The sequence below is a fragment of the Sciurus carolinensis genome, chromosome 5 (assembly GCF_902686445.1).
Source record: "Sciurus carolinensis chromosome 5, mSciCar1.2, whole genome shotgun sequence".
In the NCBI taxonomy this organism is placed as follows: Eukaryota; Metazoa; Chordata; class Mammalia; order Rodentia; family Sciuridae; genus Sciurus; species Sciurus carolinensis.
This window is the reverse complement of record NC_062217.1, coordinates 41455442-41470105: the sequence shown is the minus strand read 5'-3', so window position 1 is coordinate 41470105 and position 14664 is coordinate 41455442. Positions and strand designations below refer to the sequence as shown.

The following is a 14664-nucleotide window of genomic DNA, read 5'->3' as shown; positions in this document are numbered from 1 at the left end:
CATATTGTAATGTCATATTTATTTAGGAAGTATTCATATAACTTTTATTCAATCATAAGGCAGGGTCACAGTACAATTAATGGGCATAGTTTTAGGAGTAAGTTTTTGGGTATGTGCACTATCTTCCTTTGGGAGGAAAACAGAAGAGAAAAAAATGTTTCTTTCGAAAAAAACTCAGTTTAACAATCTAGATTCTTATTCCAACTTATTTGCTTGAGCAGTCTGTTTTTATTTACACCACAGAAATCACACAAATTCACATACTTAATTGTAAAATAAAAAGTTTTCTGCATCCCAAAGTTATTCAATCAAAATCATTTGCTATCTTTTGCAATCATATGATCTCCAATTTTGATTACTGCACACATTATTTTCCAGAAAATATGAAAAATGCCTATTGTAATATTTAAAAATTACTATATTAAACTTCAAAATCCTCATACATACTGCTAGTCTTATAATGTTCCAATACGTCACCTGATGTCCCTGAAGATAAATCAACATTATTTACAGCAACCAAACTCCACAAAGCTTTCAACAACTAGAACAATTTCCACTTTAGCTAGTCAAGCTTTCCAAGGTTGGAAGCTTGGAGAGGAAATGATCTTTGTTTTCTGCTATTCAAAATAAGTACTCCATTTGTTTTTCACCACTGCAAAGAATCTGAAATGCTTTACAATACAAGGCCAATGTAACCCCTAACTATAGTAAGTTGAGGGGGGACTCTGTAAGAGGAAGAAAAAAGTCACCGAAACAAATTTACAAACAAATTGCAAGGTTGCATGTTCAAGAGAATATTGCTCTGTGGAGATCCATTCAAGTATTGATTTGCTTAATTAGGAAATAAGTTAAAATTGTATCAACTGCCTAGAAAGATTAAGAGAGTCTGCAGACCAACATGAGGTCTTCAATGTGTGGAGACACATCTCCTACTGGTCCTCACACAGGGCAGGTGTGCCCGAACTCACCTCCATTCTTCTGGGGACCCACCTGAGACCATGGAAGCGGAAGCACAGTTCATATCTAGTCACATATGCTTATTTCTATACATGAGGAAGGTGACTTTTTGACTCCCCATTAAACACCCATGAGGGTGGGGTGTAGCTTAGTGGTACAAAGATGGCCAAGCATGCACAAAGGACTGGGTTCCCTCCGAAGCACCGCAACAAAAACCAAAATAAACAAACACCCACTAACTCTTGCCACATTGGAGCGTTTTCTTAAATGGCTTTTTTTTTTTAAAGCCCATTTAAACTGCCAGGAAACCATTACACCTGGCCACATGTTGCCCATCAATCAACTTGCTCCAAGAACAAAAACATTTCCTTTATTAATGAATCATCTTTGTTTGTTCTTTTTCAAGCTAGACAGATGCATAACCTCTACTGTTGGAAAAGGCTTTACTGGAAAATGCAAGAACATATGAGTTCTTTATCAGCTTTTGATTAAAAATACCTGAGTCCTTTATTATACTGGCTTAAAAGCATTAGTAGTGAGTATTCTAAATACCAAAGAATCAAAAAATAATAATAAAACAGAGAAGAACCTATAAGAAGGAAGATAGCACCATAGCTTGAAATAAATGAAAAACAAAAATTAGGAAAAATGTATTTTTCTGTTCAGAATTCTTCTTTTTAAAATCCATAGTTACTTGGCACATTGCTATAATTTACTTTTGTGAATACACCAATAACAAATTAAAATAAAGTAGGTCAAAGAGAAGAATACTTTCCAAAAGATTTTTTTCCATGACTCCTGATCACTCAGGCAAGCCTGTCACATGAATAAACATATAAACCTTCCCAGGCACAGAAAGCAACTGAGGCCATCTCAGAAAGGGGTTTCCTGGAACTCAATAGGTCCCCCTGGGGAAAGGGGGACCTATTTTATCTTCCTTGGGCAAAAAAGTTCAATAGAAATTTCTTCCCCACTTACTGTTGCCACCACTGTTTTTCCTTTGCTCTTACTCAAAAGAAGGAAAGCCATCCATTGCCCAGAGCAGAGGCTGAACAGCTGGTGCACTAAAAACCACAGTGCCAGTCTCTCTGACCTTCCCAAAGTGAAGCAAGGTGAGGAGGTTCTGATGCCAGGATTCCCACTCACCAGAATGGATAACGTTCCCATTACAATCGCGTGAACTTCAAAAGGCTAGAGGGAAACCACAGAGTTACTTAGTGCAAGAAGGGATTGAGATTTTAATTTACCTGATCGAGGCTTCAGGCCAAACGGAGCTGTGCTGTTTGTGGTAGGAGAGACGGGGGCAGAGTTCTCTCTCATCTGTGGGGTTAGAAGGAAAGGAAAGGAGGAAAAAAAATTGAAGTAGAACTATGGATGGCTTCTCTATGATCAAGTATTAATACAAAACCACTCCCTGTCTGTATTTGCTGCGAGGAAATGAAGTTCTAGCTAAAAGATCAAATGTTTTCAGTGATATCATAGACAGAACATTGCTACATGACCCACTGATTTTCTTTTTATTTGCTCATTATAAATATTTTATGATCACATGAAACTGTCAATCCATTTCTCCTCCAGCATAGTTGAGGATATGGCATGCATAAGTGTGCTCCTACACCCCAAAGAGGACACCACTAACGAAGACTCTGCGGGCACCAAGAGACGGAGAAACAGATAACACAGAACAGATCAAGAAACCACATGCTGAGTCACCGAGGGATGACAAGACTTCTAAATGATGCCTATTTGAGTGATTTTTGTTGTTTTCTATAAAGATGTTTCCATATTTGGTTTCCAAATTATCTCATAAAAATTAATCTTTAATTATGAAGAGAACCAGTTAAGGCAATGATTGCTAATGAGAATGACTGAGCTAAGGAGTGTCCCCCGGAAACTCTTCAGTTAACTTAGTAACCACAGTGTTAGGTAATATATTTCTGTAACAGGTGTTCCAATTAAGTCTTCATGGTACACCTCAGCTTCCATTAATCTTCAGGAAACTTACCTCATTTGGAGAATACTGGCTCCCGTTACTCTGTAATGTCAGATCATGTTGCACCTTAAAGAAGAGAAAAAAAAATGCATAGCATGTTTCATTAGACTGTGAAATTCACAAGAGAAGAACCATGTCTGATTTTCATCCTATCCCTGGCACAGAAGCACACAATAAATATGCAGTGAATTAACTGGTATGTTAAATAGGCTAAGGAGGTCATGCTTACGTTTTCTAAAACTATGCAGCTGTATTCATAGCTGTGGTACCTGTAATGTGTTACACAAACTAAGATAAGGATTTCCCCAGCATAAAGAGCTCATTCCCAAGTATCTGTGGACACTGGATTACCTTGCTTCATTGGTTATCAGCTAACAGGTAACCACCTCCACTTTAATTATGGGCTTTTAGAAATGGTCAGTCCAAGGCAATAGTTCCAAAATATGTAAAATCACACTAGGAACTTTTAATAATTATGCACACCTGGACACCTGGGCAAAGTTCATATAGGCAGTTCAATATCAGCTTGCCTTGGCAACAACTGGTACGGTGTATGGGATTTACAATTGGCTGTGGTTTCCCCACTCAGAATGCAGGAGCAGTTTGAGGAAGTCGGTAGCTTCTGTGTGGCCATGTTCGGCAGGAAAATGAAAACTGAACGCTAGAGGAAAGGTGAGGGACTTGGAGCATGAGCTACAGATTTCAAAGTCATTATTATTTACAGGATGCTTGGGGGTAGCCAGATGCCCCAAAGGGAGACAGCATGGAAGGGAAGAAAGAGAGGCTAAGGGCAGAATTCTAGAAAGGGACACATAGGGACAAGGATCCCACAAGAGGCACACTCTAGCTTATTATTTTCCCAGGTTGCCTTCTTTATATGATGATCAAGACCCCATCGGTAGCCAGGCTTGGGGGCCACTCCTGTAATCCCAGCAGCTCTGGAGGTTGAGGCAGGAGGTGAGGCACTAAGCAACTCAGTGAGACCCTATCTCTAATAAAATACAGAATAGGGCTGGAGATGTGGCTCAGTGGTTGAGCGTCCCTGAGTACCAAAAAAAAAAAAAAAAAAAGAAAGAAAGAAAGAAAGAAAGAAAAATAAAAAAAGACTCCATGGGTGCACCCTAATAAAAAATTTGGTGCTAATATACACATCTTTATGTAAGACACCAAATCAAAGATGCCCATCTCTAATCACTCTTCAAGAGTGCTATTTAAAAATATTCCCAACTTTGATGTAAATCCAAAGATAAAATACTTTAGAATAAAAGGTCATTAATGTCCTAATCCAATTGATGAGCTTTATTAGAGTTGCTAATAAGTGACTTTAGATTTGATCACTTTATCTTCCTATAAGCAATTCCTTCCTTCAATTTTTCCTGTTGTTCCCCTCAATACCCTCCTCCATTCAATATGATTTATGCATGAACAGGCAATTTACATTTCTTCCTGAATGGAAGCCAGTGCTACCCAAACGTGATGTGGATCTTCTAAATATGTCCAAGGTCAGATAATAAGATGGCCCACCAACCGCCTTCCCATTCTGTCTGGTCGGTTCACACTTGGTACTGAATGTGCCGCAGCTCTACCGACTGGCACAGCACAGTTTCCTGGCTACAGGTGCAAATTCAAGACAGTTCAAAAGGCACAGTTCACTCCCCTGTGAATTTAAACTCGTGGTCCCCTCTCCAGTCTCCCAGAGGATTAAAAAAACACTCTCAGGATGGCAGACTATCTCATATTCTACTTTAAATTTTTTCAACATCCATATCTTCTTCCCCTGCAATTTCTAAAACTCCTCAAAACTGAGAGCAACTTCTTCTCTTCCACATTCCAGTCTCCTACCCCAAAACAAGCCTACCCCAGCTGGGTACTCAAAAAATGTTGCTGTATCAATGCAACCTGTGCAGCAGGATGCTGCTTTCCTTCTGCATGAGAAGGAAGAGAGGGTGTAGAAACAACCAAATCACAGGAGGGTCACATGTAAGTTCTGCATGATTGTCATCACCACCCTCGGGAATTCACTACTTTCTTTTCTCTTCCTTCTTCTCAGGATGACCTTTTCCCACCAGAGCCAGCTATCTCCCCTTCTTTTTTAAAATCATGGAGATCCGTCCATCAAGGACAGAGAGTTGTCCCAAGAAGACATGAAGTAAAAATATCTTACACCAAATATGACTCCTCATTCAACCAAAGAAGAAAAACTTGTATTAAAATAACACAAAACACTGTAAGTTGAAAGGAGACAAAGTACAGGTATCTTTTTTTCCTAAAGGTTTTGGGTCTTTCTGATACTCCTAGAATCCTGGACACAGGTATGTTCCTTTTTAAAATATCCTCAAGACTGAAAGTTCAAGAACATTATAGGGAGAAGGCCCATTCTGTGTGTTCAAGAATACTAACACAACCTGTCTGGCCAGAGCAGAAAATTGACTCTGGAGAAAAGTGCAGTGATTTGCTCAGAGACCTTCAGGTTCCCAGCACTGGACCTTGTGCAGGGCTGAAGCTCAGAGTTCCCTACTTTAATGGCTAATTGGCTAATGGAAGAAACAACTGGTTATTAGATGCAGCTGGGCTGACTGTGCAACTTGAATGATTGACACATGACTTGGAAGTCAAATTTCCTTCCTCGGGAGGACATGGCTTTTCCACATAATGTAATGAGGGCAAGTATGGGTAAACTTGAGGAAAACCCCATGAAGCTTTAGAAGGCTGCAGCAAAGTGTCAGATCAGTTTCAATGTACACAAGCACCAAGATGCGTCTTCAGAGGAACACAATATTTAGTTTTCTTTAAATGATGGAGTGTTTCAGCTACTGTATCAGTTGAGATTCAAAGGTCTGTACATCAAAGGGGGATGCTGAAGTTTGCAGACCAAAGCCACTTTCTAACATCTGTTTCCCCTCTCTCTCTCTTCCTCTTTCCCTCCCTTCCATGAACCCTCACTAACCACTTGCTGTTCACTAGGTACTGTGCTAGGTCCCGCTTCAGGTGAAATGCTAAGTGCTTTCTCTTTACGGAGAAAGACAAAGGGGGAAACAAAGACAGGGTCAATATATGCAGTAAAATTCCACTTTGAAAATCTAAACCTGACTGTAAAGATATGGTTTGTCTTTGCTGATGAAACAGTAAGAGGAAGCTGAAACTATCTTGGACTTACATGAAGGGAATGAGACGTTTTAAACATTTCTTTCTAAACCACCAAAATGCTTAATATTAATAGCAGTTCTTAATTACCATTGGAATTGGCTGGGTTTGAGGTTCAGTGCAGCATTCAATGTTCTACATGAAATATTCAACATTTTATTATAAAATAGGCTTTGTATTTGAGGATTCTGCCCAACTGCAAGTTAATGTATGTTTTCTGAGCACACTGGCAGTAGGTTAGGTGTATTAAATGCATTTTTGAATTGCAATATTTTCACCTTCATTGTATTCATTTGGTTATTTCAACTTCATGTATTTATTTGGTGTAACCCCGGTGTAAGTCGAGAAGTATCTATAATGATAATATCTCAGATACAAAGCACATGGTCCAACATTTAGCAAGACTTTTTTTGGTCAGGAATACATGCATTTTAATAGAAGACAAAAATTATTGGAATGACATCCAATTCCCCACCAGAGATGGAGGAGAGCTACCTTCTGTCTAGAAGTTTTGTGACTTCCTGACACTCCTGAAACCATGCACACAAGTGGCCACTAGAGTCAAAAGAGAGTCTGTAGCAGGATACTAAGATGGTCTTAAAGTACCTCTCTCTATAGACTGCTGATTAGTTGCAAGAGAAAAATGAAATAGTAATTATACAGTGGAGAAATGGAGTTGCACCCTCACTTGAGTGATCAAATTAAAATCATCCATGAGGGACAGATGGACATAGTGTGCCCCAAACATGCCAAGAGGGACATACATCATCACCTGTGCAGTACCCCAAAGAAGAGCACAGGACCTCAGGCCAATCACACAGAAAGGTCAGATAAATACCAAATGAAGGACATTCTATTAAAAAGGGGAAACATGAGTTCTTTAAATTTTGAAGGTCATAGAAATTAAAGGTTTCAAAAATGTAGCATAAAGGAGAATATACATGTATCTGATATATATATGTGCATGTGTGTGTGTGTGTGTGTGTGTGTGTATATATATATGATATATAGGATCTAGTCTAGTAGCATGTATTGCATTTAGTTTCTAGAGTTTGGATCGTATACTGGATAGGGAAAAAATGATCTGAAAGCATCTTAGAACAGTTGATAAATCTGCATGTATAAGTGGTAGATTGAATAAAAATAGGTCATCAATGTAAATTTATGAGGTCGATAACTGGCATGTGTTACATAAGAAAAAATTCATATTTGTAGAATATATACACCAAAATGTTTAGGGATAAAAGGATGTTGATGTATAAAACTTACACTCAAATATGAAAGAACAATATATGTGTACAGAAAGGAGGAGGGGAGAGAGGAAATGAACAAATAATACAAGAAATGGGGTAAAATGTTAATATTGGTTGAGAATCATTTATCCAAAATGCTTGGGACCAGAAGTGTTTTGGATTTCAGATCATTTTGGATTTTAGAATAACTACAGATACATAATAAGGTATCTTGAGATGGGACCCCAGTCTGAACACAAAACTCCCTTATGTTTCACATATGTATTCTACCCTTAGCCTGAGGTAATTTTATACAGTATTTTTAGTGCAACCCATTACATGAGGTCAGGAGTGGAATTTCCCATTTGTGGCATTACGCTGGTGCTCAAAAGTTTCAGATTTTAGAGTGGTTGGATTTTGCCTTTTCAGATTAGGGATATTCAACTTGTAATCAGTAAACCTAGGTATAAGATTTGTAGTTTTTTGCAACATTTTATAGAACCTCATAATTTAGTTATTTATTATTTATCTTTGCCATCTTTTGTAAGATTAAAATTATATTCAAATAAGAAGATTGAAAGTAAAAAAAAAAGTGAGTGTGCAGAATACCAGAATCAATCTCAAATGGAAACTTGAGGCCATGAATCCAGGACAGCCTGCTAATGAAAGGCTTCCTGATGCTCCGCTACTGAGTAGGTCAATGCCACCTCCACCCAGGACAGGGGTGGTGGTACCCGACTCCCTCTGGAGACCACACCAATAACAATGACAGAGCAGGAGAAGAACAGCCAGCACTTAGGCGCCCTGTATTGTGAGACTGTTCCCGAATCATCTCATTTGAGCTTTACAATAGCTATTATTATGATCCCAATTTACTGAAAATGAAGGTTAAGTTTAGAGAGGTTAATTAACCAGCCCAGAGTTAGCAAGTCTTTGGGACGGGGCTGATACCTCATATCATTCCAAGTCACTGCACTTAACAACGACACCACACTCTCGGGGAACAGTTCTCATAACTCTTTTCACAGTCCTTTTTTCCGTATTTCTTTCACACAGGACTTTAGATAGTTAAAGAGTATGAAGTTGCTTTACCATTAATCCGTATGTAGACACCACGGGGGGCATAGATAGGTTTATATACAATCTTGATACCTAAACTAGCCATCCCAAGTCCATTCACTAAGAAGGGATGAAACAGGTTGTAACTCCCAAACTACTAGTGCAAACCTCTCTCTTCATAACTGGGGTAAAAATCTTTCTTTGGAACCTTTTAGGTTCATCTCTAGTTTCAGGTCAAAACTGCTTTCTCTATAGCCACTCCAACTGCACCCACTTTTAACTCTACCCAACGTACCCTCACCTGTTCCCACGCACCCCTACCAGTTTATAATATTCTCTTTCAGACTTTTTCTTTTTCTTTCTTTCTTTTGAAGAATTAAACTCACTGGCACTTTACCACTACGTTACATCCCCAGCACTTTTTAATTTTTTATTTTGAGGCAGGGTCTCTTTAAGTAGCTCAGAGCCTTGCTAAGTTGCCAAGGTTGGCCTCAAACTGGTGATCCTCCTGCTTCAGCCTCCTGAGTTGGTAGGATTACAGGTTTGTGCCACCACACCCAGCTTGTAATATTCTCTTAACCTCCTAGACACAGAAATTTAATTGCTCTTGCCTTTCAGGTCTTTTTTAGCTAGACTTCTTCATTGGCTCCAAAATCTACATTTCTTTGTCCTACCTTCAGTTTCCAACAAAGGGCAGGTTCCCCCGTGTATCATAGTGGCCAACACCTGACCCAGTACACTAATTTATAAAAAAGTTTAGAAAATCTATGAGAAATATAGCCCCCTCTCATCTTTAATGGGAGATGAGGTATGAAAGAGAAACAGAATTAAGAGTAGGAAATAATTAAAACACTGAAAAATTTGTCTTGAACAAACAAGGATATTGACCTCATAAAAATGTCTCTCCCTGACAGGTCTTTACGGAATGTGGTGGAATATTCTGGAAGAGTACTGCTTAGTTTTGTGGCCTTACCTCACACACTGGAGATGTCTCCAGCTGCATTTGACCACTGTAGGGACAAGGAAAGAAAAAGGAAGACATTAGGTGGAATATAAATCATAAATACTTCAATGTCAAAAGAGAAATATCCTTAGTTATAAAAAGGCAAACATACTTAAGTGCTGAATCTGGTAGTTCTAAGGCTTCTGCTGATCCCATAGGGTATAGATTTAAAACACTTCTTTCTGTGATATCTGCACTCAATCTAAAAAGTAGGGGTGAAAAGATGTCAGTATATTCATTGAACATGTTAAAAATTCTCTAAGTCATATTGAGGTTTAAAATTTTAATGAAAAGCGATGTTTATCTTTAAAATTAAGTAAAAAAAGACAAAAATGTCAAACTGAATGGCATTTTCCAACCAGAAGCCAAAATAGAATTTTCCAACTGTTATTGGTATTGAAATTCAACTGATTTACAATATAGTAGTAATTCCTGATAAAAATCACAATTTTCATACAAATTTTATTCTAGAATTTCATTAATTTACTGAAGTTGCTCAGAGTACTTATTAAAATTAAGCCTTTCCTCTTTGTAAGATGATCTGTCTCCGGTATTGGTTACAGTAACAGAAAACTGACATGCCCTGTATCACTCCACACCATCCCTCTGGTGATTCTCGGTCCTGGCAGCAGAACAGAAGCATGAGTTGACCTCAAGACCCAGGGGCAGTGCCTGGCATCTGTTTTGAAAAAGTTCCACACGTGGTACTAGATCATGCTAGCCCTCTGGGTACTGGAGCTTTTCCAAACCAGCTTCACTTTCTTTGGCCTCCATGTCTTTCCCTAAGTTTCTTTTTTTTTTGAAATGCAAAATCAAAATTAACAAATGTTAAATTAAATGTTGACAAAACATAGCATGTCAAGTTCATTAATTGTTATTATGAATATTTCATATATTTACAAATAATTTTTTAATCTTTTCTCACTTTTCAGAAATGCTCAAGAATGCATGTGATTTCTGAGGCATCACAGTAAATAAATTATTCATTGGCAAATAATTTTAAAATCAAAATTTAGAAAATAATTTCAAACTTTTTAACAGGAAATGAAGAGGTTATTAGATATGAGATTCATTTTAATATATGCAAGTTAAGTATTAAATGGAGATAATATTCTGAAAATAAAAGTATCCAAACCCTTCAGAGTCTTAAATTTGAGAGCCCAAGAGAAGTACTATCCCCTGCCCCCAAAACACTGGGTGAATCAGAAAGAATTAGGATTTTCTAGGTGTATGTAAATGCTGAACTCTGCAAACAATCTACTACTGGGAGAGTTTTTTATATGAAGTTTCCCAATCGAAGGGGAATTACTAGAGTAACTACTGAGAACTTCTTCTACCTTTATGAATTACAATTGTCAAACAAGAAAAGAGTTGAGAATTGACCGGATCCATAGGATCAGCTTAGTGATTTATCAGAGTCCTTTCTGCTGGTGCTGGTGATGACAGTCCACTTTACATATGTATGTGTATGTGTGTGCGTATGTATTATATATATAAACTATATTATTTATATATATGCACATATATACATATTTGGGGGTTGCTGCTGTGGATCAAACCCAGGTTTTATAACATTGATGTTTGGGTCTAATGATTTATTGCATATGACACTAATTCCCAGGTCACAAAAGAAATACACAAATTGAACTTCATTAATATTAAAACATTTTTTGTGCATTCAAGAGCACTATAAAGAGAGTGAAAAAGCAACCACCAGGATGGGAGAAGACATTTCACCACAGAAAAATTTTGGGTCTATTTCTCTAGTTGTCATGTAATTATTACCTGATACCTGCTATTGTCTTACTGAAAAATATTCTGTCCATGGGAATTTCATTATCCTTAGCTAAGAAACAAACAAAAAAATGCCCACTGTTTATAGTGTGTGCTATTGACAAAGGCCAACTCAAATTTAAAAATCCAAATCTTTAGAAATATATTACTTAGGTAACATATCTGGCACTATCAGAAATAAAAATAGTAATGGTTATTTAATCCTCATTTTAGAAAATTTTTCCTTGTATTTCTGTAAATTATGGCTTCAGCTTTATGCACTTTTGCCACATTTCTGTTTTCTAAGTATTATACCAAAAATCCCATGTGGATTTCATGAGAGGTGAATGAATTTCATGAAGGGCTAAAATGTGGAATTGATCTCCATCTCTGCAAAAATCTCTTTCACTTTTGAATCTTGGGAAACAGGCAATTAAAATGACTTTACTTTGCAGTGGTTATGCAGCCACCAAAATGTGTGCATAAAGTTTTTACAAGTTGAAATAATATACTCATTAGATTTGGTAAACATTATCTACACAGGAAACCTGGGCTAAAGGAAGACAATCATACCCATTGGGATCTTGCAGCAAATCTACTGCTTCTCTCAGCTGCTCAATCATCGCTATATCCACATCCTGATCTTTGGATGAACTTATTCTGTAACATAAAACCAAGTATGAGCATGAAAATTTGATCACTAAAACATAAGTATCATCTAGGTTCTTAAAAGTGAACTTACAAAAATCTAACTAACAAAAATGATTTTGCCAAATTCAATATTATAATGAAGACATGTTAACCCTGCGGGGTGGGGGGGGGCAGGGTATCAAGGAGCCCCTGAGTGGGGAAAGCTCAGCTTACTTTGAAGTCCCTGGGCCCTCAACTGCACAATCAGGCAACAGACAGGAAGGGAGAGCCTCACAGTGTGCTTTCCTGAGTACTGTGGGGTTTCCTGGGGGCTCCACTGCACCAGTCTGCACTACCTCCAGCCTTTGAACTCCAGTAAAGCAGCTGGGCTCAATTTTGTGGCTATCACACAGTATGGGCTTCACATTGCATGGTGTATGTAGGAGAGTGGTTCTCAGCCCAGGCTTTATGTGTAGCAAAACCATTTGTGTGGCTTAAAAATCATGCCAGTCCGGATACTCTCAGGTAGGTCTGACCCCAAATAGGGTTGGTCATTTTATAAAGCTCCACAGAGGATCCTGATTTATAGCCAGTGTTGTGAACAGTAGATGTAAGATTGAGAACAGAGTTTCTAAAGCTTTATCTAATTTTAAAACAACTCTCTGTTTCCCTGTGAGTCGAAGACTCTGTAATAACAAGGTTCAGTGGAAGGTTCAGATCAACATCCCAGATCACGGAAAACAAAATCCTGGGAACAAAAAAATCTAATCTATGTCACATGGTCCAAACTCAATTCCCTCAGAAATGGTTCATCTGATAAGATCACTCAATCCAGGGCCAGGGTTGTGGCTCAGTGGTGAATCACTTGCCTCGAATGTGTGGGGCACTGAGTTCCATCCTCAGCACCACATAAAAATAAATGAAGTATTGTGTCCATCTACAACTAAAAAAATCACTAATCCCCCTCCTCTGTAAATTTTATCCAATAAATATTTTTGTCATTAAGAGAGTGGAGGGAATATTCATTTGATCAAGATTCGCTGGGGTTAATGTTGGCCCTCTGTGACCTTGAGGGTACAACAGTCAATTTCTCTGTGCCCGAGTTTCATCATCTTTGAAATAGAGAAAAATAGGACTTATCTTCATAGGTTTACTGTAAAGACCAAATGAATTATGAACCTGAGAAGTATTTAGGACAGTGCCTCCTTGTAGGTAGTGTTCAGTAAGTGTAAGCTATGACAGTTATCAGACTTGGGACCAGGACATGAGAGATAATGTTTTCCCCAAACCAGAAGACCCTGGTGAAGAAGGAGATAAGCACTATGGTTCACTTTAGGTCTAGCTGTTGGCTTCTTCAGGCAAAGGACAATCTCCAATCTAGACATTCTAGCTAATTCTCTGAATTACAGTTCTACCCAGAGCCTCAAGGCCAACTAAGAGGTCCAACATTTGCACTGTGCTATGATTTGAATGTGTCCACCCAAGTTCATGTGTTGTAAACATCATCTGTACGGCAAGAATGCTGAGCTTTGATGAGGATCAGGTCATGAGGGCTCTGCCCTCATAAACAGGTTAATGCCAATGTCATAAAAGCGGGCTCTTTTTCTCAAGGATCTTGGGCTCCTGCTCTCTCTCAAGCACTCTCTTGCCATGTGATGACTTCTGCTATGTTATGATGCCCCAGGAAGGTCCTCACCAGACACAGCCCCCTCCATCTTGGATTTCTCAGTCTCCAGAACTGTCAACCAAACAAACTCCTATTGTTCCTAAATTACCCAGTCTGTGGTTTTCTGTTACAGTGGCATAAAACAGTCTAAGACACACTGTATTGCCCAATGGTTCTGACAAGCATCAGACAGAGGAAAATTGGGAACTTCTTAATTAATATCCCCCAAAGAAAAACAGGTCAAAAGTCTATCAGGACGGGGCCGCCAATGTCTTTGAAAGTGAACTTCCCAGGGATGATGACTCATAACTGGGTCTCGGCACTCACATTCCCTCTGTCTGCCAGTGTGCATCCTCTTCTATCCGTAACAGCTCTTCACAGTCTTCTGCCCGGTCCTGTGGACAGAACACATGGGTTTCTGAGAATCACTGGCTATTCCATCAAGAGTTAAAACCTGTTCCAGCCCACATCCATGGCAGTGTTATTCACAACAGCTGAAAGGTAGAAACAAGCCAACCGTCCATCAATGGATGAATGGATAAACAAAATGTGATACAGACATGTGAAGGATTATTCAGCCTTAAAAACGAGGAAACTCTTGCATATTCTGTACATATGGGCACTATGTTAAGCGAAATAAGCCAACCACAGGTGGACAATACTGTATGGTCCCACTCATGTGAGGTACCTAGAGAGTAAAATTCCTAGAGACAGAAGTGGTTCCAGGGGCCAGGGGAAAGGGGAGGGGGAGTTGTTTAACAGGTACCAAGTTTAAGTTTTCCAAGACGAGAAGAGTCCTGGAGATGGTGAATGGACTTATCGACACATTCCAAACGATATGGTTACAAAACGGCTGAGATGATAATCTTATGCTACATGTATTTTACAATATTTAAAACTCAGAAAGTTAAAAACAAAAATAAAAACAGCCTAACTACAGCACTTGTCAGCCCAGCACCAGAAATCTAAAACTGAACCGGGTTCCTCGTTGCCCTCTTAGCACCTCCTGGTGTTGACTAATGCCTCCCTTGAGCTCCTGAGTCACAGGTGAATGTGCATCTGCATGTTTGTGAGAGGAGATGAAGGGGAGGTGTGCCTCTGTGTGTGTGTGTGTGTGTGTGTGTGTGTGTGTGTGTGTGTTGGGAAAAAAGAGAATATAAAGTATTTAACAACAGAAAAATGCCTCAGAGGTATCCAACAGCCCAAA

At 38.7% G+C, this 14664-nt stretch overlaps 1 protein-coding gene across 5 annotated transcripts in view; it reads right to left on the bottom strand.

Annotated features, from left to right (window-relative positions):
• The window catches only part of Lrch1 (leucine rich repeats and calponin homology domain containing 1), a 183707-nt gene that overhangs the window by 34427 nt on the left and 134616 nt on the right, over positions 1 to 14664 (bottom strand). For all 5 annotated transcript variants that reach the window (XM_047552651.1, XM_047552653.1, XM_047552655.1 and 2 more), the window contains exons 10-15: positions 13785 to 13852; positions 11735 to 11821; positions 9501 to 9590; positions 9359 to 9395; positions 2963 to 3016; positions 2205 to 2277 (exon numbers count right to left, since the gene is read on the bottom strand). In XM_047552651.1, the coding sequence (XP_047408607.1) occupies positions 2205 to 2277; positions 2963 to 3016; positions 9359 to 9395; positions 9501 to 9590; positions 11735 to 11821; positions 13785 to 13852 (409 nt within the window). The remainder of the gene's footprint in view (positions 1 to 2204; positions 2278 to 2962; positions 3017 to 9358; positions 9396 to 9500; positions 9591 to 11734; positions 11822 to 13784; positions 13853 to 14664) is intronic.